The sequence below is a fragment of the Saprolegnia diclina genome (assembly GCF_000281045.1).
Source record: "Saprolegnia diclina VS20 unplaced genomic scaffold supercont1.45, whole genome shotgun sequence".
Taxonomy (NCBI): domain Eukaryota; phylum Oomycota; class Saprolegniomycetes; order Saprolegniales; family Saprolegniaceae; genus Saprolegnia; species Saprolegnia diclina.
In genome coordinates, this window is record NW_008246112.1 from 364,439 (window position 1) to 388,393 (window position 23,955).

A 23,955-nucleotide genomic window follows, 5' to 3' on the forward strand; every position below is an offset into this window, starting at 1 on the left:
GAGCGATCGGTGGGCTGTAGACGACGCTACTCCGAGGTGCACTGCCTGTCCAGTTCCGGAGCGCTCGTGTGGTGCCACGTCATGAATTCCGGATATGTTGGGAATGTTCAAGCATCCGGACGACGTTGTGTGCAAGTCGATAGATTGATACTTACCATCAACTATGGAAGTTCTTGTCGAGTGGCATCGCTCGACCATAGCAAGATCGATGCGCGTCTGCCTGATCATGCGACGACGACGACCTGTGCAAAGTCGACGCTCGCAGCCATAGCCCGACGCGTAAATGGTGCTTTTGGCAGGCGCCAAGCAGTAGGCGCCGTGCCGGTGCTGTCCGAGACTGAAAAAGCCCGGCGACAAGAGACGTACTCGTACATACTGTAGACTGATGAACGAGGCTCCCTCGGTAATAGATAACGTTAATCCTACAACGATGACAGGTACTACGAAGTTCGTTTGGCGTCTCCTTGGTCGTCGTCGCCGTCGTCCGAGTCCTCTTCGTCGTCGTCGCCATCCTCGTCGTCGTCGTCGTCAAGCTCGGACGAGCTTGTATACGTCAGCTTGAGGTTGCACTCGCTTGCGTCCAAGTCCTTATCGAGCGCGTCCGCGTCGACCAGCTCAAACTCGGAGGCAAAGTCGCGCGTCGCCGACGTTCGGAGGAGACCGTCCTTGGGCTGCACGCCCACGTACCACCGGCGCAGTCGGCGCGATTGGAGCTCACCGTTGTACGCATACTCGAAGCGGAAGAGGTTCTCGCGGTGGTAGATGCGGGGCCGAATGAGCTTGACGCACTTGGCCTTGGAGCACACGAGGCGGCCGCTCGAGACGTCCTCGAACGTGACCTTCATCGTGTTGATGTCCGTCTGCTCGGCGCGCGCATAGAACGGCGACGGAAGGTTGCGCAGGAGCGGCTCGGTCTCGGCCAAGTCGACTTCGACGACGTACAAGAGGTTGCCGCGGACTTGAACGTACTTGGTCGTGTCCTTGAGCTTGAGATAGACGCGCCGCCGCTGGTTCGTGCTTGGGTCGAGACTGTTCAGACGCGTGCAAAGCGTCTCGAGTGTCAATCGGTACTCGTCCTTGAGCTTGTGGACCTGCGAGACGAGCGAGTCGAGGTGCTGCGACACGGACCGCTGCCGCTCGTACGGGATCGACGTTGGCCCGGACGTAAAAATCTGCTTTGCAAAGAGCCGACCGGTCTTGCACCAGTTGGCAACGTGCTCGCAGTTGAGGCTAAGAATGTTAAAGTGGCCGCGGCCGGCGCCGAGGAGGAACTGGCAGCGCGCAAGGACCACCGGCGGAATGTCGGAAGCCGACCGGTGCACTTCGCCGAGCTTGGAGATCGTGTCGCCGAGGATCGACGAGTTGTACTGGACGCGGCGGAGGTACTTCATCGAGCGGCCATCCAAGAACTGCGTCAGCGTTGTGAGGCGGAAGCACGAGTCGGCCTGCGACTCGGCAAAGTTCTGGAGCGGGCTCCACGTGTGGGCCACGATGACATCGTCCGGCGTCTCGCCGCGCGTGTAGACGATGCCATGGTGCGAGTATGTGATGGGCCATCGGCCAAAGTCCCAGATGCAGATCTGGTCGGCGGTCTGGAGCGTCGAGACGTGGTAGACGGCCGAGTTCATATCGCGTGCGCAAAGCAAGCCAAGTTGGCGACTGCCCTGTGGCCGCTTCATTTTTTTACACAAAATCAGCCAAAGCACTTGGCGTTTCTATTCCGCGTGCGAAAAATGGTATTTTATTAGCCGCCGCCGCGACTAACGGCGACGCGCTATTTTTTCGAAAGATTTAATTCCGCCTATGGCGCGCTATCGCAGGACCGATATTTTTATTACGCCGCAACCTGTCACACCTGCGAACTGGCCCGCGGACCCAGGAGATGGACCAACACCCAACGGCGTCGGGCCGGTGGTTTGCAGCGACAGTAAGTCGTAGTAGTTACTACAACCCGACCCAGCGCGTCGACACGATCGTAGATACCTCTATCTTCGCCATCGTCGTTGGTTATTATTTGTACCAGTGCGCTAGTCGAAGGCATGCATTGCTGGCGGCGCCGACGAGGCGACATGCACAGCAGTGGTCGGTCGCGCCATGTGGATCTTGCGTTTCTAGATCTTGTGACGCGGCGGCGTCGTCAGGGCAGCTGCGACCATTTGTCTCGGTCCGCGCTCGCGGCAAGCTACTGCAACCAAGAACCAAGAACGGATGAGCGCCATCGCGCGGCCTGTCCAAGACGTACTGGTATACACTGGTTCAGGGGTGCGTGCGCGCGACGATGGCGCCAGGTCGAGAGGAAAAGGATGTCGGGTACACGCATCATTTGCTTGATGGGAGGAAAGACCATCCAAGATCAACTTCAATGACGTGACGCAGCCGGGAGCCAACGTCGTCGTCGACGCAACCTTTGGACGCAGAACACAGAACCAAGAAGAAGAGAGGATGCTACCCATGAGAAGCCTCGTGGTGGGCAGCAGCTACTGCACCAGCCAGAGCAACTCGACGCAGTATCCTGCTCCAGCTCCTCGAATTTCGCCAAATCGGATCGCGCGGTTTGAAATCTTTTGCTTTTCATCCAATCGGATGCCAGATGCGCTTGCCACCGTAATTTTTCAGCAAGTATGCTTGGTGGACGTGGCGGCGGTGGTGGCCGGGGCGGGCGCGGTGGCGTGAGCGCCGGCGACTGGATCTGCCCGACCGAGGGCTGTGGCAACATCAACTTTGCTCGCCGCCTCGAGTGCAATCGGTGCTTCAAGCCCCGCGCCGACGCGCCGAAAGGCAAGCCCGAGAAGACCGGGCTCTTTGGCCCGGGCGACTGGGCGTGCGGCAAGTGCGGCAACATGAACTGGGAGCGGCGTAACGAGTGCAACATCTGCAAGAACCCCAAGACGACGCTCGGCCCGGAAGAGAAGCGTGACGGCGCGGGCGGCGGCTTCAACGAGCGCCAAGAACGCATGGCGTCCTCCAAGCGCGAGGTTGACGAAGATGGCTACGACGACTTTGGTATGCGCCGCCCGTCCGTCAAGTCGAGCAAGGCCGAGCGCGAAGCCGCAGCTCTCGCCCGTCTAAAGCAATCGTACAGTGGCATCTACGACAACGACCACGGGCCGGCCGACGACCACGTCCGCCCCAAGGAAACGACATCTGCCGACAGCGAGCAGTCGCCCGCCAAGCCGCGACGCGAGCGCGATGCGCGCCGGGACCGCGACGAGCCTCGATCCACCAAGCAGCGAAGCCGGAGCCGCGACCGCCCGAGCGACCGACGCAGCCGCAGTCGTGACCGTCAGCGCAGCCGGAGCCGCGATCGCCAGCGTAGCCGGTCCCGCGGCCGCAACGATCGCTCGTCTCGGCGATAAGCACGCAACATGCAAGTGTTTGTCTCGCCGAACTCTACTTTGACTTGGCGTCCTCCGGCCCTTTCCTCCTCCGCAGCCATCATGCACGACGTGGCCACACATCCGCAGCTTGGCTTCGCACACCGCCTGCCATCAAGTGAAATACTGGGTTGGGCTATTTGTGGTCGTACGCGTCTACTTCTACTGCTACTCGCACATCCTGTCTGCCTGCTCTTCTTCATGTGTGGGTCTGTCGTTAAGGCCGCGCGTGGCATATGTGGCGGCGCTGAGAGGATCTCGAGTGCACGCACCTCACGAGTTGACAAAGAACGGGTTGCGCGTCACGACGCGGGTGGTGGGCGGCGGCGGGCGGCGGTCGTCCGGCTGAAAAAACATGCTCAAGCTCGACACTTGGTGTGCATACCGCGCGCCTTCCTCTTCGACGGCGTTCAAATCTTCCCACAGCGGTTGCTTGTCCATATGCGCACGAGACATCGGTGGTGTCGGCGCTTGCTGGCCCCACAACGACGCCTCGGACGAAGCACGAACGCCCGCGCCCAAGTGCCGGAACGCCGAGAGGTCGACGCTGTTGAACGACGGACTCGATACGAGCGTCGGCGGCGTCGGCGGTTGCTGCGTGTATGTGGACGGCTGGAACACAATGACTTCGTCGTCGAAGTCCTCCTCGTCTTCGTTGCCAATGTCATCGTCGAACCCGCCGTGCTGGCTGAGGAGACCCATGCTCACGTTGCTGGGCGACGCGGCCGACCAGCGCGGCGACGTCTCAAACTGGTTCAAGTGCCAGTAAAGGTACACGCGTTCCTAATATACACACTGAGCAAAGCCCGACAATATGAGATCATACATACCTCGTCACCAATCGGCTTGGTGAGGCGGCGGCCAAAGCCAACCAAGTTGGCACAGCGCACGTGCAGCGCATCGGTCTCCGAGAGGAGCTCGTTGGCTCTGATATAGGAGCCGTCCAAGGGCGCAAAGCAGCGCAACTCGTGCATTTCCTTGAGCTTTGGCTTCCACGCGAGCGCGTCCGGGTCGTCGTGGTCCAAGCAAAGGCTGTTGAGCACGCACGCCAGCGCTTCGAGAAACGGGGCTGTCTCGACAGACGCGAGTAGCTCCAGCCGCGGATGCAAGTAGTCAGCCATGACACTCACGGGCCCGAGCAGCGCTGTCGTCTTGTCCCGGTTCTCGTCCACATACTGAAGCGTCGTTGTGAGTAGCAGCAACGCAAGCCGCAGTGCATGCGTGCGCATCGTGCCCACTGAGGTGTGGAGGCAGTGCATGTTGATGGCGCAGAGCTTGAGCAAGAGAGCGTCGCCAATGACGCCGGCGGACAACAAGAGCTTGTAGTCATCGCCGACCGCATCTTCGAGGTCCAAGGGGTACGTGGTCGGGTCGACAGCGTCGCCACCCGGCGAGAGAAAATGACCATGAAGCCGCGTGAGACGATGGAGAAAGCTCTTGAGGAAGGCCGACTTGTCCTTTGGCGACGACGTACTCGCGATCGGCGGGAGATGCGCCGGCATCGGGCGCTGCCGCGCCCGTTCAAAGAGCAACGCAAGGTTTTCAGCCGCGGTAGCAAACGGCTGGGGCACGAGGAGGCTGCGGCAGTACCGGTACACCTACATATGTCGTTGATATGGGTACGCAAGCAGGCAAGAACGTACAGCGATCGTCTCGGCTTCAACGTACGTCGCAAGGACAGCAAGCTGGTTGTGCGGGTTGCCGTTCTCGGGCATCACAGCGAGCGCGCGGTGGTAGAAGCTCTCGGCGGCGGCAAAGTTCTTTTTGGCTTTCTGGCTGTGCAGCTCGCGGTACCGGGCAATGTCGCCGAGGAAGATGAGACACCGGAACATGCTCTGGAGCACGGCGTCGCTGGACGGGCCGGCCGCGAACGCGTCGTGGAGCTTCTCGTAGTACGCCGACGCGCTGTCGAGGAAGGACTGGAACTGCAGCGAGACCTGGAAGAAGTGCTCGCGCACGCGCCGGTCGCCGTTTGAGGCCGCTGCATACTACTCGAGGATGAGGGCAAAGCTATGCGTGGAGACGACGTACCTTGCGAATGCTGCGACGGAAGCTCTCGATGCACTTGTAGAAGCACGGCTTCCAAAGCACTTCCTCGGTCTTCTTGGACGCCGAGTCCGCCGGGTACGACGACGTGTAGTGGAGCGCCTTCTCGAGCAGGCTACACACGATGACTGAGCTCTATACGAGTAGTCGCAATGGAATCATGTACCTTAGGCGAAGCGGGTCGTCCGGGATGCATGGCGCACCGTTCTTGAGGCTCTCGCGGAGCAAGCGCTCGCTGGCGGCAACGTCCCTAGCACCGCCTGCCATGAGCCAGGATCGCCAGGATCGCCATGATGCTTACTTGTACAGAGACGACGAGACCATGAGGAAGCTGGTAGATGCGCTACCCGTCGGCTGTCGGAAGAGGAGGTCGGCGATGGGCCGAGGGCGAAGGTGACGTTGGTCGAAGTCCACGGAAGCGCCCGCTCACGACTTCGGATATTCGATTGGTGAAGGTCTTATACCTGTGAAAATGAATATCCGGTTGTTTTGAATACGTACAACCTCTAGCAATGCATCTTTGGCGACGTGCAAAGAGACGCGATCTTGTGCGGAGGCAGGTAGAGGCGAGAATACGTACGACGACCTCGCTCGTTGCACAGACTTGGGAGACCCCCAATACGACTTTGGATGGCTTGGGTTACATGCGTGGCCCATCTGGTTCGGACAAGCAGCTCCGGGCTCTGTCTTTTGGTGCGTAAATGGCTCCATGGCGTGTCGGTGTGGGCTTGTGGACACGGTGGGCGTCTTGCCACCACGAGGTCAGTCCGCGCAACCTCATACCTTTCGGTTCTAATCGCTAATGGGTGTGGAGCTATACATATATGCGTGGGGATATCCACTCGAGGTCCCAAAGTGTACATGATTGTCCATAGGTAACGGTCATTTGATTTGTAACTGCCGCGAAGAAGGGTTGACCACGGATTATATACAGCTATGTATACGGACGGCCCTTCGATTTGACGGCTTCTTTGATGCAACAAGATCGTAAAAAGATTTTGGGTTGTGACCAAGGTCCAGCGCAATGAGACGATCGAGCGGGGGGTCTGCGCCAAGCGCATCGATCCAGCGGCCCACAACCCCTGTCGACGCCAACGACGCTCGTGGCGAGAGAAGTCTGTCGGAGATGGCGCATGGAACTTCTGGCCACGAAGCGAGCCGTGCCCAATTCTTGAGGCAAGAGTGGTCGTGCTTGGAACGATGCAGTCTCCACGTCCCACCGAATTCCACCTCCATCATCAGCGTGTCTCCTGTCGAACACGCGTCCGGCGCGCGCCATAACCACGTGCGGCCATGGTCGAATGGTCGACCACATTTGCACACATCCCCACCCATCGCGTATCGGGTTTCGAATCATCCGAGTCGCTTGGATAGGCATACATTCTCCTTCCTTGCGTGTCCGTCTTCTGTCGCCACCGCGTTGGAATCTTGGAAATGGCTGAAATCGCCCGACAGCCGCATGTGGGCAGCAGGCAACCGGCCAATATGCAAGCATTTCTATCGAACGCAAGCTTGGGACAGCGCCGGCGATGGCGCCACCGCGCGCGCCTGGCCTCTGTGCATAAACCGTCGCGTCGACAACTGCCTTTTTCCGGATAAGTGCAATCTGAGCGCACAGCGCGCAAGTGCCGCGCGCGTGACTCACGGCGTTGCGGCCGATTTTGGTATCCGGATCGGACTAAGATACCTTTGCACATTGGGCGCATTTCCGAGTTGGCGTCGTCGAACACAGATATGCTCCAGCTCTCGTGGGTGCGCCAGCTCACGCACTCGGCGCGGTCCGAGGTCCACGTGTGCCACGCCGACAGCCTCGGCGCCGACGTCGTCCTCAAGTGCATGGACGCCCAGCGCGTCTATGCGCGGGGCGAAGACGACCTCTTTGCCGAGCCCCGCGTACACAAGCGCCTCACGAAGCGCGGGCACCCCAACATTCTACGTCTCCTCGGCGAAGGCCGAAGCAACAACAGCGTCGAGATGGTCCTCGAATATTGCGCCCACGGGTCGCTCTTTGACGTGCTCAGCGCGGCGCCGCAGCAGCAGTTCGAGCCCGCGACCGCGCGTGTCTTTTTCGACATGATTGTCTCGGGGCTAAGCTTCATGCACAACGAAGGGTATGCGCACCGCGACCTGTCGCTCGAAAACATCCTCGTCGACGACGACCATATGTGCAAACTCGCCGACTTTGGCGACGCGATCGGCGTCGACTTGGTGCGCACCGACCGCGCCGGAAAGCTCTTTTACATGGCGCCGGAAGTCTACAACGGCGAGTACTACATCCCCGGCGAGGCCGACATGTGGAGCCTTGGCATCATCCTCTTCACGATGCTCACGGGCCACCCGGTGTTCTTCAAGGCGCACGAGTCGGACCCGAACTACGCCATCTTGCTGGACGAGGGCCTCGAGGTGCTCGTCCACAAGCTCAACATGGCCCATTTGATCCCATCGATGGAAATGGAGATCTTGGAACAGCTGCTCGAGATTGACCCGGAAGAACGCATGACGATGGACGAACTGCTAGCGCACGAGTATGTGGCCGCCGTCTTGCCACAGCCGACTAGCATCTTGCCGGCACTGCGCTCCAGTCCGTCGTCGACCAAGGTCGTGCGCACCCAACGCGGGTACCGGTACCACCCGTACGACGCGCGAGCAAACGCGGCCAAGCACCGACGCGCCCGAAAGTTTGAAGCGCTCTTGTTCAACCTACTCTAGTCGTCTCTCGTAGTATCGTCTTTGTGTGTCCTAAGTTATCCAACTCGTGTGCTCAATTTTCATTCATTTGGTGTTTGCATCGGAGCCGGCGGTGCCAGAGAAGACGGCGCCAGCAGCTGCCGCATCTTGGCCACCAAACGCGCCTCGAGGTCGGACGGCGACGCCACCGCAAAGAGAAAGCCACCAGGCGCAAAGTGCGCTGCGTCCAAGTGCACGTGGCTCGTGGACGCTTGCACCATGGCCGTGACCGCCGTCGCGATCAAGGGCACATATTCCGTGTACGCGCGATGGCCGCGGAGGAGCGAGAGTGGCGTCAGGCGATGTGGGTGCAGCGCCTGCAGCTTCTCCAGCCCGGCCACAAGCACGCGGTCAATACCGTCTTCGTACGTTCGATCCAAGCTCGTCTTTGTAAGCGAGCAATACTTGAGTGCGGTCGTCGCCACGTCAACGACAAGAACGAGCTCGAAAGCAACGTCGTCTTCAGCGTCGAGACCCGGTCGCGTCAGCACGAAAGCCCGGCCACGAAGCGCGCACTTGAACCCGAGCGGCTTCCAGAGGCTGCTGCGCAAGATGACACTCGAGATTGCGCACTGGCTCAGGTCGCCGTCGTCGAGGAGAGGTACGTGGTTGCCATACCGGTACACATGCAGCGGCATCCCTTCATCCGACGCCGACGCAGACACCAAAGGGCGGACGTGCGCCAAAACGTTGATGCACACGTCACCAATAGTGTCCTCGACGTGGACAATACCGTCATAGGCGCTGCCCACGTCGCACAAGAATCGGTCGATCGGGTCCAGCGGCGTTGGCACGTGCTGCAAGTGCACAGGTTGCCCGAGGTCGCTCGACACGACAACGTCGACTGCGAGATCGCTTGCTATCGAGTACCGAAGCGCGGAAAAGTACGGCGAGAGCACGCGCATCGCATCGTCCAAGGCCGCGGGATCGGGCAGCGGCAGGTGCAGCCGGACTTCGGTGCCGGAAAAGGCTTCGTGGGCCTCCGAGATGGCAAACTGTTTGGTCTCGGCAAGGACCGCGCTAACCGAGCTTGCGATGAAGATGCGATAGCAGGAAAGAGACATCGTGTCTACCTCGCGTTTGAGGCCGCCGTGTCAATGTAGAGCTTGGTCGAGTGAATCTCGCGCGAGTGGAGCGTCGTCGTGACCTGGAGGCCGCCATGCGATGCGGCGACGTGCTCCTGGGAGTAGAGGAGAGCAGCCTTGAGGCCCAGCCCTATCAAGCACAGGCAGGATCGTACGCATGCTGGGTGGAGACGACGTTCGACGAACCAAACTTGCCAATCTGGCCGACGCCCTTGGTCGTGGCAAAGACGCCGCCGCAGAGCTGCGCGATGTGGTTCACGTGCATGCCCGTGCCTACATCATAGTCTCGTATCCATACCAACAAGAGCGTGTACCGTTGTCGGTGCAGACGACTTCGAGGTAGTCGCCGTTCCGGCGCAGGTGGAGCCGGATCATCCCGTTGTCCCCGACCGCGTCGAGCGCTGTGGGCCATGAGCTGTGGCCGCATACACATGGCAGGTACCATTCTCGAAGAGCTCCTTGACCGTCTGGACGAGCGCTGCCCGCGGACTCCCAAAGCCGAGGACCTCGAGGTGGTCATGGACGAACTGCGCTGGCGCCGGCTGCCGGATCATGCGATCTTGTTGCAATCCCGGACGGTTTCCGGAGTTCAATGGGCATTACGTATTTGTATGGCATACTATATTCTTGTTAATTTACGGGCTCCGTCCAGCCCAGCTCAGGCTCACCTCGGCGACGCATGGCGCGACCCAGAGCGGGTGCAGATGGCGCTGGAGTCGAGGGTACCCTGAGCTTACTGGTTGTTGTAGCATCACCGTGCACCCCAGAGGCTTCCAAGGAACTCCGCGGCCCGCCCAGCCTTGTCCGGATACGCTGGAATGCAGCATCCGCATACGTGGCCAGTATCGAATCCTCGACCAAAGACGATGGCGACGACAGCGTTCCTCGAGAAGCTCCATGCGCAAGCGCTCATCTACACGGACGGCAGCGTCCCGTTCGCCAAGGCGGCCATGGCCTCGCGCATCCCGAAGCTGCTGCACGAGATCGCTGACCAGAACGCGGCCAAGAAGAGCCTCTCGGAGGCCCACTGCGCCAAGCTCCGAGCGTTCGCCGACGACGTGGCGGCCAACAAGCCGATCCCGGCGCTGAGCAACCCGGCCATTGACCCGACATGGCACGCAGACTACGAGCGCCTCGGCGCTGGCAAGACGTGGCATGACGCGGCGTGGTTCTTTGCCGAGGCGTACCTCTTCCGCCTCGTGCTCGACGTCACGGGCTACGACGAGCATGGTGTCGACCCGTTCCACTGCCAGTACGTCGCGCAACTCTATCCAGCTCGCGGTGCGAACAACATGCGATAGGAAGATGCACGAGCTCGACGACGCGACGCCGTGGCGGCTCCTTGAAACGGCCGCCGCGCTCGACGCCTCGGACTTGCCGACGCGCGAGAAGCTCGGCGACCTTATGAAGCTCAGCTTGTGGGGCAACAAGGCCGATGGCGCGTACAAGGAGGTCAAGGACACGATCAGCGGCGCGCATGCCAACTTGGCCGTCGATGACCAGTACCTCTTGACCAACCACTGCGAGCAGGTGCGCCTCCGCAAATCGTTCGTCATGCCCATGCATGTGCTAGGTCATTCAGCACCTCGAGTCGTTCCATGGCACGACGACAGTGCACTTTATCAACGACAACTGCGGGACTGAGATTCTCTTGGACTTGGCGCTTGTCGACCACCTCCTCACCCATGTATGTATTCCTTTGGCGCGACCAGGCCACCTGATCTGATTGCTGTAGAAATGGTGCACTTCCATCGTGCTGCACGTCAAGGGCGCGCCGACGTACGTCTCGGACGCGACCGCCAACGACATTGTCGAGACAGTCCGCTTGATGGGCGATGCGTCGCGGACGCCGTCGGTCCGTGCTCTCGCCTCGCGCCTCCAGGCGTTCCTTGATCGTGCGTTCCATGCTCCTTCTCCTTGCCTCGTGTAAACGATGATGGGTGTAGAGGGCGTCTTGAAGCCGGTTGGCGACCTTCTTTGGAACCAGTACCGGTTTTACTTTGAGCTGCCACCCCATGTGACGAACGCGCTGGCGACCGCCGGGCTTGTCTTCCTCAAGGGTGACGCCAACTACCGCCGTCTCCTCGGCGACCGTCTCTGGCCCGCGACCACGCTCATTTCGGAGGCCGTCCCGTACTTTCCCGCTCCGTTTGTTGCACTGCGCACGATGAAGTCGGACCCGATCGTGGGCATTCTGCCCGCGCAAGAAGCGGCGCTTGAGGCCGAGGACCCGCTCTGGCGCATCAACGGCAAGCGCGGTGTCATCCAAAGCGTCCTCCGTCGTACCTAGTACCTCGAATATGAGCCGAAACATCGATAGAGCGTCCCCATGAGATTTTAAACTCCTTCCGCCAGTCGCCAGCTCGCCCCACATTCCATGACCTTAGCCGCCTTTGGGGTCTGCAAGACAAGAGCGTATACGTCCAAAGGCCAAGGAGTCTGCTAGTCGTCATCGTGGGGGCGGAATGAAGCCAAGTTTTGCTTCGATTTGTCAGTGACAACGCTAGAGTAGATTGACGCGATCGGGCCTAGTCGCGTCGAGCCGCTGCATGCGTTTGAGGTACGCAAAGGTCAGCGACACGACGAGCGTCACCAAGACGATGCTAACGACAGGAAGGACGTACACCATTGTGTTGACAGGATACGTCAAAATGAGCCAGATCTTGAGCAGGTTTTCGACCAAAAAGATGGCGCCCCAGAGCCACGAGAGGCGGCGAAAGCGTCGGCGGACGACCGGGTCGCCCCAGTAGGCCTCGAGGCGGCGCGTGTCGGCCGTTGTCGCGCAGTAGATACGCCAGAGCACGTTCCAGCCGTCCTTGATGCATGGCCCGACAAGCAACGAGGCGGCAAATGCGAGCGAAAAGAACGAGTCTTTGAGCAGCAAGATGCGCGGATTGTTTAGCGATTCGGTGAGCCCAATGCACGCCGCCGTCGAGAGCACTTGGAGCAGCGAGAGGCAGTCGGTCTCGCGCTGCCAGACCATGCCGTAGAGGCCCTTGAGCAATGGCGGCAGCGCGGACAAGGCGATCGCGTTCACGTCCGACGTGTACTTGGCTGCAATCGCATAGATGAGGAGCGGTAAGGCGATGTTGCACGCAAAGACGGCGCGGAGGTCGGTGGCACGCCCACCGACGGTCGCCATGGTAGGATCTCTTCTTTTGTCATTTTGGGCCGGAAAGTGCAATCTGAACCAAGTTCTTAGTTGCTCGTGAACGAACCAGTGAAACACTGCAGTCAATCTATCCGGGATATATCCAAGCGTTTACATGTAACTCAATATCACTCGCTTGCACGCTGCGTGCACTGGTAGATTCGGATAGATTCCTTTGGCAAGGCAGCGCTGACGACGCATCGACGAGTCCACACGATGACAATGAGCCCAAGGACTATATCGCAGCACTGCGATCTTATTCCAGCGAATCGTTCTTGTCAACATCACTATTAGTAGTACGCTATACACAGACGCAGCTACCGACTCAAGTCGGTTTCTCAGACAAGTGGCGTCGTCTCGGGGCGCAAGCTGTCTTCGCGGTCCTTCATCTTGAGGTAGCAGTAGGTGCCAAAGGTGAGCGACCCGCCAAAGACCATGCCCATCAACGGCAGCACAAAGATCATGGTGCCGACGGGGTACATGAGAATGAGCGCGACCTTGGCGCTGTTTTCAAGCACGAGGATGGTGCCCCAGAGGCCGGCGAGGAGCTTGAAGCGGCGGCGAATGTGCGGTCGCGTCCACTTGAGGTCGAGAGCGTGCTTCTCCTCAATCGACGTCTCGGAGAGGAGGCGGTAGACGCGCCAGAGAAGGTTCCACTCGTCGTTGTAGAACGCGACAAAGTACCCGAACGCAATGCAGAGCAGCAGGATCGAGTCTTTGAGTAAAATCACTTTCGGGTCTTCGAAGATTTCCATGAGCACAATGCACACAATCGTCGAGATGACTTGAAGCGACGAGAGAAAGTCGGCTTGGCCTTGCGACGAGATCTCGTAGACGCCCTTGAGGATCGGAGGAATCGAGTGCAGCACCATTGCGTTTACTTCCGACGTGTACTTGACCGCGATCGAGTAGATCAGGAGCGGCAACAAGCCGTTGAAGATGAAGACGAAGCGCATGTCCCGGCGACCATACGTCTCATCATTCGGCTTGACGTCGTTGTCCGCGATGAGCGTCTCGGCTGTCATGGCTGGCCGACAATGCAAATTCCCAAGTGGCCTTTTTGAATTTGATGGGCATCGTCGTCATGGGTACACGTGGGTGCGCCCGGGGTTTGTCCCGTTTAACCCCATTGTCATGTTGGGTTAAACGCAAACCTCGGAGGACACTCACCATCCGCTCGCATCCTTGACGGCTATCACGTGTTGCACTTCAAGCTTTCGACCACGCTAGGATTCTTCAGAAGTCCCAGCTCCTTGGGCGTAGCGTGCGCCGCCCGAGATGCCACCTCGCGAGTTGGCAGTGGCAGCACCCAGCCGATCCTAATCACACCTGCGTCCATTTGTTGCTCTTCGAACGCATCGTGGGATTGCTTGCGGTACAAACCCAGTTGCATGGACAGGGAGCGGTCGCTCACAGTAGAGTGGCATCATCGATCGTGCCCAATGAGAAGGAATGCAACGACCACGTTCTAGCATTCTGTGGCGTTCAAGCTCATCCTTTTCTAATTATCTACCCGTGGCTCCCGGGGGTATCATGATGGACCAACATGATGCTGCCGTCCTTATCCCACGGGCAAGTAAACGCATGTAAACGGGTCGTGCTGGCGCCAAAATGTGGGAAAAACCGGCTGCGTGGGTGTTTGTCCCAATGTCCCGAAGTACATCTGGTGGGTCAAAGAAGAGTGCCGTGCCGATTACGAGAATGTTGGTCAAACACTTGCACTTGCTTTGTATGGGCATGTGCTTGCGTAAACTTGGTCGGCTGCTGAAGCGTCGCCACCTAGTACACATCCTCGCCGACGATCGCGAATCGATGGCCAGCGCCGCTCGCTCAACCCGCCCGTCGACGCCGAGACGCGACGACGCTACTGCGACCTATGGCTCGAGCGACCTGCGCTACGTGGTGCTCTGCAATGCGCTCTTGCCCATGCTCATCTACTTCATCGCGTCGAAGTACACGTCGCAGCTGATCGCGATGGCGCTGCAGTCGCTGCCGCCGCTGGGCCGCATCGTGTATCAGATGCTCGTGCAGCGCAAGGCCGACGCGATCTCACTCGTCCAAGTGTCGGCGATCGTCGCGTGCCTCGTCCTCATGACGCTGCTCGACGACCCGCGCGTCGCACTGCTCAAGGACCCGCTCACGTTCATGTGCTTTGCCGTCGCCTTTGCGATTCCGTTGGTGCACGACCGCTTCAACCTGCTCTGGATCAAGTACCGCCTTCTGAACGAGACGTCGCCGGCGGATGCCCAGTACCTAGACGATCTCTGGTCGCTGCGCCCCGTGCGCCGGCGGTTCCGAGCGCTCTCGGCGCTCTGGGGCGTCGTCATCTTTACCGAGGACTCGCTGCGCGTCTACTTGATCTTTCACTGCTCGCTCGACCTCATGGTGTACATCTCGCCCATCATTGGCACCTCGTGTATGTTTCTGCTCGTCGCGTATACATACCAGCACCTCCGCGCATACGCGCCGCTCAAGGACGCCTCGGACGACGAAGTGCGACCGCTCCTTCGCGCCTAAGAGCTCCCTACAGTCGATAAAGAGAACTGGGCTAAGAAATCAGTGCCAGCTTCCATGCGACTCTCGATTGGGACGCTTGCACGAGTGACCTCGGTACAGCACTCGTCCCAGGTCGACATGCGGGTTTCAGGCACATGGGCGATCGTCCACCGTCATCGTGAGCAGATCGGGTCCGTCGAGTGGTCCTTCCTGCCTGGTCCACGTTGCATACGATGAGTGCATACTACTTGCCGGCCGTCGTCCTCTCCAACCCTGCTGCCGGACATGGCGTCCCGTCCTGCTTGCCCTAGCCCTTCACCGACGTGATGGATGAGTTTGGCGAGTGCTCGAGCCGTGACGAACCAGCGTCGGCAGCTTCAAAAATGTTTCGACACTATGCTGCCCGCGAAGATCTTGTCTTGCATGCAGCAAGCTGATGCCGATGACGGTGATTGTGTTCGTCTTGCGGGGCGCCTTGTGAGATGTGGCCAAGAGTACATAAACTCAAGGATACATGGTCGGTAGACCCGAATGGCGTCGCTTGCTCAAGCAGCTACGCATGTACGACCAAGTTGAAAATACATATATTGCAGAGGTCGCTGCGCCACCCTCGCCTCTTATATGCCCCGCGACGTAAAGACATTACTGCGTACGGCAAAGACGATCTTGACGGGGAAGCCTTCGAGGAGCACCGGCATCGCGTTGTTGGTCAGGTTCGCCTTGTAGCGCGCTTCCGGGAGCTCGCCGTCGTTGCCGAGGTTGGCGACGCGCCGGAGCGACACGACGCAATGGCCGACGACGTTTTCGTGGCGGACCCAGACGAGCATGTGCAGATCCTGCAAGCCGCGCTCGTGCTGGAGCTTGACGTTGAGCGAGAGGTTCGCCATGTTGGTCACGGTCGCCGTGCGCTCGCCGATCGCCTCTGTCTGCTTGCCGCTGTCGTCTTCGCCGAGGAGCGGGGCGACGATGCGTGTCTTCTTGGGTACATGCAAATGGTTGTTCCACATGACAACCATGTTGAAGATGGTGAGGACCGTCGTGATGGGGCCGCCCGCGTGAAGACCGTACGACGGGCCTTGCTGCCGCACGTTGGCGCGGAGGTCGACGTACGCCTCGCCAAACACGTCTTTGGCCGTAACTAGACAGTCCACGTTGATACTTTGATACGTTGATACAACCCACGTACCGAGGGCGCGTTTCGTGTGGCCTGTCGTCGACTGAACGATGGGCGGTCGCACAAACTTGAGGAGGAACGTGCAGCTGACCGGCGAGTGGTCCGAGATGTCCATGCCGATGCCGTCGTTGATGCTCTTGTAGTTGTCGATGAGTTTTGCCGGCGCAAACGGCGACTCGACCTTCTCGGCCGCCAAGTACGAGTTGCGGATCGGCGTCGAGTACACAAGGATGCGGTCGCACCAGCCGGGCACGCGTTTCTTGACCTGGCCGCCCTTGTAGAACGGCTCCTTGTACAAGGTGCGGTACACGCGCTCCGGCCAATCGGGCATCGTCATGTCGACGGCGCCGCGCAGCGGAAATTTCTTGTACGTTGGGAAAAAGTCGGGAAACTTCCGGGGCTCGATAAAGCCCTCAAAGATGCCGTGCTTGCGGTCGTTGAGGAGCCCGTCGCCGCGCTCGTGGAGCTCGTCAATCTTGTTGGCCGACAAGAGGCGAAGCACGTCGGACGCGTCCATGTTGACGATGCGGTAGTTGAGGTCGCCCATCCAGACAACGTGGTGAAACTGCTCGGTCAAGTCGAAGGACGGGTGCCCCATGACCTTGCCGAGCTGCGTGTTGAGGATGCGGATCTGCTCGCGCCGGTACGTGTCGTTGCGCGCATCGAGGTGGCAGTTGACAAACACGAGCGTCGTGTACTTGAGCTTGAGCGCGATCGCCACGCCGCCCTTGGACCCGGACGCAATACTAAACTTGTGCACGCCGGCGCGGAGCAGCTGGACATCGGCGGCGACCGTCTCGGCGTAAAAGAGAGCAAGGCCTGTGAACTTGGTGCCCATAAAGGCGCCGTCGCCCCGCCCCCGCACCGCGTCAAACACTGCGTCGGCCGGACTCGTCTTGAGCGGGTACGCAAACTTGTCGTTGCGGAGCTCCTTGCGGCAGTACCGGCCGCGCGACGGGTTCGTGTTGAGGTAGCTCAGCACCGCGTGGTAGACATTTTCGCTTACACCTTCTTGGACGCCGAGCACGTACAGGTCGTAGCCGTGCGGCACAAAATGGCGCACCTACGTCGGACAATAAGGCGGTCTGTCATTGTGACAGGTGCGCACCATGCGTGACGACTGCGCTTCGTCCATGAGACCGTTCGAGTCGGCAAACGGGTCGGCGGCACCGAGGTTCCACGTGCCGACCCAGATCGAAATGTCGCCTTCTTGGCGGGTGCCGCTTGTTGGGAAGGCAAACTTGGACGCGCCTTCAATGGACGCCTTGGGTGGCTTCTCGGCGTGGTGGCGGCGGTGCTTGGCCGGCAGCGGCGGCGAGTCGTCGTCCGACGGGCCGCGCGGGGACGTCGCGGCGTTGGCTCCATGGTGGTGATGGTGGTGGTGGCTCTTGTGGTTCTTGTACTGGCGCGATGACGTCGCCGGCGTCGGTGCGCTATTGAATTGCCCGCCGCCCTGCGCGACGACAGGGGCAGGAAACAAGCCGCGGGGCTTGGTGTCGTGCTCGCTGTGCGTGCGAAAGTGGTCGTCGTCTTGGCGCAAGGCCGCGAGGTTCGCGCGTACGGGCGGCTGGAACGCAAATCCAGGGACGTCGTCCACGCTAAGGCTCGTGTTGCTCGCGTCGTCGTCGTCGTCCTCGTCGTCATTGTCAAAGCCCTGCGAGTGCGACTGGATGATCTGCTCTCGATCCATGTGGTCATTCGGGTCGTCGAGGTCGAGGCCAATCGAGCTGCTGTCGTCTTCCTCGACGTCGTCAAAGTTGCCAGGATACGACGCGGCCGAGGAGGGCGGTTGCGATGTTGCCGATGGCGGCGGCATGCGAATGGTGTTAGCAGGCTCTTCCGTGAAGCGGCGCTGCTGGTCGAGCTGGTCGAGCGTCGTCCAGCTGTGGCTGGGAGGGATGCCATTGGCGGGAAAAGGCATTTGGCCCGAGCCCGGCCGGCTGCGCAGCTGGCGCGACTTGTGCGAGGCCGCGGCCGCCATGGCCACGAGGTCGCTCTGGCTCGACGATGCCGGCAGCGGGCCGTTGCTCAGAGGCGCCGCGGTCATTGCGCTTTGGAAGAGGTCAGTGCCGCTGCCGCGCTTTGGCATGTACGGCGCCCGAGCCGGGCTCGTCAGCACCGAGCCACCTCCGTAGAGGTCCGTGGACGTGCTGCGCGGGTAGGCCGAGGGCTTGGACATGGGGGCGCCGACGCTGTGGAGGCGCTTGAGCGACTCGTTCTCGACCTCGAGCTGCCGCATGCGTCGCTGCATCTCGGCCACGTCCTTGGATGTCATCGGGCCTCTTTCTTATTGTTCCTCCAGCGCACCCGGGGGTTTTAAATTCGGCTTTTTATTCTTCGCATCGCGTATTTCCATCACATCCCTACAACAACGCAAATAGTGTGCGTCGGCCTCTTCAAGCAAGCTGGACATCGCGCGCTCCTTCCTACCACACGTGGGATCGTGCACCATCCGTGCAGTGGTGCGTCGTCCATGGACACGCCCTAGCTTCTAACGCTGGCCTCGCTCGCTTGCCTTAATAGACCCATCTTGCTGCCAAAGCGAGATGGTACCGGTGCCTTCGTAGCTTCCGTCACCGCAGTGCTGCTGCCAATAGCAGGCGCTGCGCAATGCATGAACGTGAAGGCAACAAAGCTACTCGGCCATCGCATGCTTGCACAAGCGCCGGCGCGCAGAGCACAGCAGCGGACAGGCGGGGTCCGGCTCCAAGGATACACGATTTGAACAAGTATCATTGACAAGGAAATAGTGTATTAAAATTGCAGAATATTATTATGACGCGTCCGGTATAGAGCAATTAGTAATTGCGAGGTGAAACAATTAGACAACGCTCTCTGTCGACATTATCCGGACAGAACGTCCGGTTGACAAGCTGCTCACAACGGGATTTTTTTTTGTAATGCGTGTGCCACCCGGCGCGTCGTCGGCGCCGCGGCCTTGCCGTCGCCGCAGATGGCAACTGGCGCGCGACTGGTATATGTCGTGCCCGTGGCCGCCATGGTCGGCAGACCCACCGCTGCCCTACATGGAGGCCAGATGCAGCGCCAGGAGACGCTACGAGGCAGACATGTCCAACTCCCAGCGTTATCCATCGGGCGTGTGGGTAAGCGGGTCACTGCTGTGACCTTGGTGCAGCTACGCGCTGTATCCTTCGAGCAAGCGTGCGTACCTCGCTGTGGCTCGTCCATGCTGCTACGCCTCTCGATATGACGCACAGGTACGTCGTGGCAAGCCAAATCGTCGAGCGCACGCCACTGCGCGCTGCCGCTGCTCGGCCTGTGAGACCTCGTGCATGTGTCTACACGCGGTGTCGCGATCATTCTCGGATGCGATGGGTTGTAGTGCGCTTGGTATACATGGACGCTGCCAAGCGGCGGCCGACGATGGCACCTGTGACGCGCCTCTGGCCTCGCGCGACAGTGCTGCTGCTGATGCTTGTGCTTGCACCAAGGCTGCGCGTGACGACGCTCCCAGTCGAACTGCACAACTTGTGCGCTCGTGCGGAATTGAATGATCGCGCTATGCATGGAAGCCCGATCCTGCCACATGACGGCAGGCCATTGGTCAAAACTGAAATGTCGATGCACCAATGGCATCGCAGCACGAGCGCTTATGAGATTCGCTGCGGCTTCGACTGCGCCTGAGTATGGGATTGCCACGTGGTCGTCCACGTGTCGGCTGCACTGTGGAATTCTATGCAACGCACCTTTTGATGCATAAATGCGTGCGTAAGCTCTGAAATCGGCTCCAATCCACACGTTGTTGCATATGCGGATTTCAAAATGCGTGGGTGGCATACCTCCTTTAGCATAAACGTGCGATCCCAGGATATCGCATCGACAATTGCTCATTTCTGCATTTGCCGACCGCCATCAAGATGCGCTTCTTCGGCACTGTCTCGACCATGCTCCTCCTTGGCGTCGCCGCTGTCCGCGGCGCCATCGAAGAAGAGGACGACGTCCTCGTGCTCACGGACGACAACTTTGAGGAGGCCATCGCCGGCAACGACGCGCTCCTCGTCGAGTTCTACGCGCCGTGGTGCGGCCACTGCAAGTCGCTCGCGCCCGAGTTCGCCAAGGCCGCCAAGGCCCTCAAGGAGAACGACCCGCCGCTCCGCCTTGCCAAGATGGACGCCACCGCTCACACCAAGTGGTCGGAGAAGTATGGCGTGCAGGGCTTCCCGACGCTCAAGTTCTTCAAGGGCGACCTCGATGCCAGCTCGGTCAAGGCCTACGACAGCGGCCGCACGGCCGACGACATTGAGAAGTGGGTCATCAAGAAGTCGGGCCCGGCCGTCAAGGTCATTGACTCGGCGGCGGACCTCGAGAAGCTCACGGCTGCCAACGATGTCGTTGTCATTGCCCACATTGACGCCGCCACGGGCGAGCAGAAGGACCTCCTCGAGAAGGTCGCCGACGCCGAAGACATTGCCGTCATCGTCGCCACCACCGATGCGTCGGTCCATGCCGACCTGAAGGAGGGCTCGATCGTCCTCCTCAAGAAGTTCGACGACAAGAAGGCCGTCTTCAGCGGCGCCTTTGAGAAGGCCGAGATCTCGGCCTTCATCAAGGAGCACCACAAGCCCCTCGTCATGACGTTCACGCAGGACAAGGCCTCGCAGATCTTCGGCGGTGACGTCGATGTCCACCTCCTCGTCTTCTCGGATGAGTCGAAGGACTACCACGAGACGGTCCTCGAGTCGGTCACGGAAGCCGCTGCCGACACGAAGGGCAAGATCTTGCACGTCGTCATCCCGCTCTCGGAGTCGCGCATCGTCGAGTACTTTGGCCTCAAGGAAGCCGACCTCCCGTCTTTGATCCTCGTCAACATGGGCGCTGGCATGAAGAAGTTCCCGTTCCCGACCAAGGCGGCCGAGTTGACGGAGAAGCTCACGAGCGCGGACCTCAAGGACTTCGAGGCCAAGTACCTCGCTGGCGACCTCAAGCCGACGCTTAAGTCGGCTGAGCCGTTTGATGACAGCGAGGAGGCCGTCAAGGTCATCTCGGGCAAGGAGTTTGAGACCCGCGTCATGGACTCGGACAAGGATGTCCTCCTCGAGTTCTACGCGCCGTGGTGCGGCCACTGCAAGACGCTCGCGCCCAAGTACGACGAGCTCGCCGAAGCCTTCTCGGAGGTCGACAGCATCATGATTGCCAAGATGGACGCGACGGAGAACGAGATTGACCACCCCAAGGTCGACGTCAAGGGCTTCCCCACGATCATCTTCTTCCCTGCCAACGACAAGGCCAACCCGGTCACGTACGAAGGCGCGCGCGAGGTCGAGGGCTTCACGGACTTCCTCAAGAAGAACGCCAAGAAGTTCAGCCTCGGCGGCGAAGCCCACGGCAAGGACCACGACGAACTTTAAGCGCTAGCGTAGCAGAATAAAGCTAACTCTGTAGTTTTTGACATTTGCATGAGTGGCTTGAAGACCTGAATGGCGATCTGCATGTTGAGCCTGAGCGTCATGGCCAGCACGATACATACCCTGCGCCCAGCTAAGCTGTAATTTATCCAGCCATGGCTGCTCATTGCGACCCAATAGAGCTCACGGGCAGCAGGATCGGTGAGTCGAGCGTCAACGTTTCGTCGGACCGAGGGCAAAGCCTGCTCGATTCACTTCAGCGTACGGCACAGTGGCGCACGAAGGGCGCAACAGCGAGATGGGGAACGAAGCACCTGCAACAAGCTGAGACTAATCACTCGTGGCATTGAGCTTAGCTCCAGCGATAACTTATTGCTGGAGCTATGAGGCGTATAATCGCCGATAAGGTTTAAGGGATGGCGTTACAGAAGGCGACCGATGGCGCTTATTAGCTGACGGCGCTGGGACCAGGGTACATAATTATTCACACCTGGCTAGGACCGGCCCATTCTATACACTGTGATGCACCCAGCAATGGTCGTGTTGGCTGCGAGGCGAGCAAGTAGCCGGCGACGTCGCGCGTCGGTGCAGGGGCTGGGGTGCTGACTTGGGAGCTAAATCGATTGACTAGAAACACCCAACATATTTCACCTTGAACTTGAGGTCAACGGCTGCAACGGTTCGATTAGGCTCATATCGGAGGACGCGATCGCAAGAACCTAGGACACGATCGTTGTATGCACTGGCATGCTTGTAGGGGTGGTGCCGCATACCTCAATGATGCGATGAGCCTCGCTGGCGCCTTGTCTGCTCTTCTTCACACACCCAACGTTTACACAGTTCCATATTGAGCCATGCTTGCCAACGGAGCATCACATTCGGCGGAGAGGTGCGCTTAGAGAACTAACGTTGCCTAGAGAGAGTAAGCTGTACATGACGTTGCTGGGGCGTTCCTGCCCTGTTTGGCTTGTATCATCCGACAGCCTCGCGTACGACGATGTCGGGAGGTCGTCGCGCCTTTGTATTTGGGTGTGTCTAGCCATAGAATATGCGACCTGGGCGTGCCACGTAGGGGCTTCCTGGGCCCCCCAGAGGTGACCGGTCATAATCTCTTGATTATTGTATAGTACCGTTTTGGGTCCCCCCTACCCGGTAAAGTCTGAAAACGAACGTAGGGGAATTCCAACCGCTAATTCGTTCGCTTGCCTTCCATTTATTTCTGACTTGGAAGCCGACGAAGGATCATGATGATGTCCCGCCTGACCGCTACCCCGCGCCGCGTCGTGATGCAGACCCGCGGCTTCCGCAAGGGTATGCATGCCCCTCCCTTCGGTACATGAGGCTCATGACGACGATTCCAGGCAACCCTATCAAGTTCACCGAGAACCACCAGAACCATGGCGTCTCGGCGGTCGTCTATGGTACGTGGACGAGGTCGAGGAGGACCGTGGGCTAATGAGGGCCATCCTAGCTGATAACTCGACGGCCATGATCAAGGCTGGCAAGGTTGCGGGCGCGGGTATCCTTGCCTTGATCCCCTTTGCCTTGGCCCTCAGCCCGTCGGCGCTCAACACGCCGGTGGACTATGCGCTCGGCGTCTTGATCCCGATCCACGCGCACGTCAGCATGAACGCGGTCCTCTCGGACTACATCCCCAAGGTGCACCAGCTCCCGTTCCGCCTCTCGGCGCTCGCGGGCTCGGCGGCCTTCTTCCTCGGCCTCATGGTCGTCAACGTCAACGGCGTCGGCATCACGGAGTCGGTCAAGACCATCTGGCGCGAAGCCCCGAAGAAGGAGTCGCACTAAGCAGGACCCTTGACACCTATTAAATGTAGAACGAGTGCCAATGCTTTTTCTACGTGCAGTATTATGCTTCCACAGGCTTGGCGATAAGGACTTTGGCCTCGCCCGAAATCGCGATCTCGCCTTCCTTGTTGATGCACTGCGTCGCGCACACCACGAGGCGCATGCGCGCCTTCACCTGCGTTACCTCGATGCGGATCGTGAGCGGGTCATCCACGAAGATGGGCTTGTGGAAGCGGAGGCTTTGGCTCACGTACACGGAGCCCGGCATGGTCGCGCCAAAGACCGATGGAAAGAGGCTCGAGACGAGGATGCCATGGACGACCGGCTTGCCAAAGGGTGTCGTGGCGCAGAAGGAAGCGTCGAGATGGAGCGGGTTCGTATCGCCCGTCAAGGTCGCAAAGGCCTGCACGTCATGGGCGTGGAACGTGTGGTGGATCTCGGCGCCGACGCCGACGCCGGGCAGCGCGCCTGCCGGGACCTGCGCCCATGAGACGTCGGCGAGATGCAAGCGAGGAAGCGTACCTCGGTGAGGCGACCGACGACGTGGATGTATCGGCGGCCCGCATGGGCCCCCCGGTAGACGCGACGAGTTGCCAGCATCTTGGGTCTCGACACTCTGGGTTGGATGCCGAAAATAAGGCGTAGCAAATGTGGCATGCACCGATAACGGAACGCAAGCTCGCAGCACGATGCAACACCCATCCGCGGGTCTTGACTGCAAGTCCACTGC

The 23,955-nt window shown here is 59.8% G+C and overlaps 13 protein-coding genes across 14 annotated transcripts; 6 read left to right on the forward strand and 7 right to left on the reverse strand.

Moving 5' to 3' along the window:
* Positions 1-376: 376 nt before the first annotated feature.
* Positions 377-1,663, reverse strand: SDRG_11956 (hypothetical protein). The gene has a single exon (XM_008618010.1). The coding sequence runs from the start codon at positions 1,626-1,628 to the stop codon at positions 441-443; it is 1,188 nt and encodes a 395-aa protein (XP_008616232.1). The 5' UTR covers positions 1,629-1,663; the 3' UTR covers positions 377-440.
* Positions 1,664-2,598: 935 nt separating this feature from the next.
* On the forward strand, positions 2,599-3,559 carry SDRG_11957 (hypothetical protein). The gene has a single exon (XM_008618011.1). It carries the CDS (start codon positions 2,622-2,624, stop codon positions 3,354-3,356), a length of 735 nt encoding a protein of 244 aa, XP_008616233.1. The 5' UTR covers positions 2,599-2,621; the 3' UTR covers positions 3,357-3,559.
* SDRG_11958 (hypothetical protein) lies at positions 3,489-5,885 on the reverse strand. Its single transcript, XM_008618012.1, has 6 exons — positions 5,722-5,885; positions 5,587-5,670; positions 5,406-5,535; positions 5,018-5,362; positions 4,205-4,972; positions 3,489-4,157 (listed from the first exon to the last, which is right to left on the reverse strand). Exons 1-6 carry the CDS (start codon positions 5,742-5,744, stop codon positions 3,648-3,650), a joined length of 1,860 nt encoding a protein of 619 aa, XP_008616234.1. The 5' UTR covers positions 5,745-5,885; the 3' UTR covers positions 3,489-3,647.
* A 1,211-nt stretch (positions 5,886-7,096) lies between these two features.
* Positions 7,097-8,195, forward strand: SDRG_11959 (CAMK protein kinase). Its single transcript, XM_008618013.1, has one exon. The coding sequence runs from the start codon at positions 7,155-7,157 to the stop codon at positions 8,127-8,129; it is 975 nt and encodes a 324-aa protein (XP_008616235.1). The 5' UTR covers positions 7,097-7,154; the 3' UTR covers positions 8,130-8,195.
* On the reverse strand, positions 8,038-9,795 carry SDRG_11960 (the record flags this gene model as incomplete). 2 transcript variants are annotated; one of them, XM_008618014.1, is made up of 5 exons in its annotated part: positions 9,675-9,795; positions 9,547-9,633; positions 9,419-9,505; positions 9,221-9,362; positions 8,038-9,176 (listed from the first exon to the last, which is right to left on the reverse strand). In XM_008618014.1, the coding sequence occupies exons 1-5, from the start codon at positions 9,784-9,786 to the stop codon at positions 8,189-8,191; spliced, it is 1,416 nt and encodes a 471-aa protein (XP_008616236.1). In that variant the 5' UTR covers positions 9,787-9,795. The 2 variants fall into 2 exon arrangements, with proteins under 2 accessions (XP_008616236.1, XP_008616237.1); XM_008618015.1 differs by having other exon boundaries at positions 8,189-9,167; positions 9,675-9,786.
* Positions 9,796-10,007: 212 nt separating this feature from the next.
* Positions 10,008-11,563, forward strand: SDRG_11961 (hypothetical protein). Its single transcript, XM_008618016.1, has 5 exons — positions 10,008-10,484; positions 10,534-10,762; positions 10,806-10,919; positions 10,968-11,127; positions 11,179-11,563. The coding sequence occupies exons 1-5, from the start codon at positions 10,051-10,053 to the stop codon at positions 11,520-11,522; spliced, it is 1,281 nt and encodes a 426-aa protein (XP_008616238.1). The 5' UTR covers positions 10,008-10,050; the 3' UTR covers positions 11,523-11,563.
* A 65-nt stretch (positions 11,564-11,628) lies between these two features.
* On the reverse strand, positions 11,629-12,396 carry SDRG_11962 (hypothetical protein). Its single transcript, XM_008618017.1, has one exon. It carries the CDS (start codon positions 12,372-12,374, stop codon positions 11,736-11,738), a length of 639 nt encoding a protein of 212 aa, XP_008616239.1. The 5' UTR covers positions 12,375-12,396; the 3' UTR covers positions 11,629-11,735.
* A 216-nt stretch (positions 12,397-12,612) lies between these two features.
* Positions 12,613-13,435, reverse strand: SDRG_11963 (hypothetical protein). The gene has a single exon (XM_008618018.1). It carries the CDS (start codon positions 13,406-13,408, stop codon positions 12,722-12,724), a length of 687 nt encoding a protein of 228 aa, XP_008616240.1. The 5' UTR covers positions 13,409-13,435; the 3' UTR covers positions 12,613-12,721.
* Positions 13,436-14,133: 698 nt separating this feature from the next.
* Positions 14,134-15,134, forward strand: SDRG_11964 (hypothetical protein). Its single transcript, XM_008618019.1, has one exon. It carries the CDS (start codon positions 14,196-14,198, stop codon positions 14,898-14,900), a length of 705 nt encoding a protein of 234 aa, XP_008616241.1. The 5' UTR covers positions 14,134-14,195; the 3' UTR covers positions 14,901-15,134.
* Positions 15,135-15,445: 311 nt separating this feature from the next.
* On the reverse strand, positions 15,446-18,542 carry SDRG_11965 (hypothetical protein). The gene is made up of 3 exons (XM_008618020.1): positions 17,162-18,542; positions 16,066-17,116; positions 15,446-16,017 (listed from the first exon to the last, which is right to left on the reverse strand). Exons 1-3 carry the CDS (start codon positions 18,326-18,328, stop codon positions 15,497-15,499), a joined length of 2,739 nt encoding a protein of 912 aa, XP_008616242.1. The 5' UTR covers positions 18,329-18,542; the 3' UTR covers positions 15,446-15,496.
* Positions 18,543-19,780: 1,238 nt separating this feature from the next.
* On the forward strand, positions 19,781-21,471 carry SDRG_11966 (hypothetical protein). The gene has a single exon (XM_008618021.1). It carries the CDS (start codon positions 19,932-19,934, stop codon positions 21,420-21,422), a length of 1,491 nt encoding a protein of 496 aa, XP_008616243.1. The 5' UTR covers positions 19,781-19,931; the 3' UTR covers positions 21,423-21,471.
* A 1,144-nt stretch (positions 21,472-22,615) lies between these two features.
* SDRG_11967 (hypothetical protein) lies at positions 22,616-23,286 on the forward strand. The gene is made up of 3 exons (XM_008618022.1): positions 22,616-22,730; positions 22,781-22,840; positions 22,891-23,286. The coding sequence occupies exons 1-3, from the start codon at positions 22,664-22,666 to the stop codon at positions 23,223-23,225; spliced, it is 462 nt and encodes a 153-aa protein (XP_008616244.1). The 5' UTR covers positions 22,616-22,663; the 3' UTR covers positions 23,226-23,286.
* On the reverse strand, positions 23,287-23,927 carry SDRG_11968 (hypothetical protein; the record flags this gene model as incomplete). The annotated part of the gene is made up of 2 exons (XM_008618023.1): positions 23,287-23,703; positions 23,748-23,927. 2 exons carry the CDS (start codon positions 23,925-23,927, stop codon positions 23,287-23,289), a joined length of 597 nt encoding a protein of 198 aa, XP_008616245.1.
* Positions 23,928-23,955: the final 28 nt, after the last annotated feature.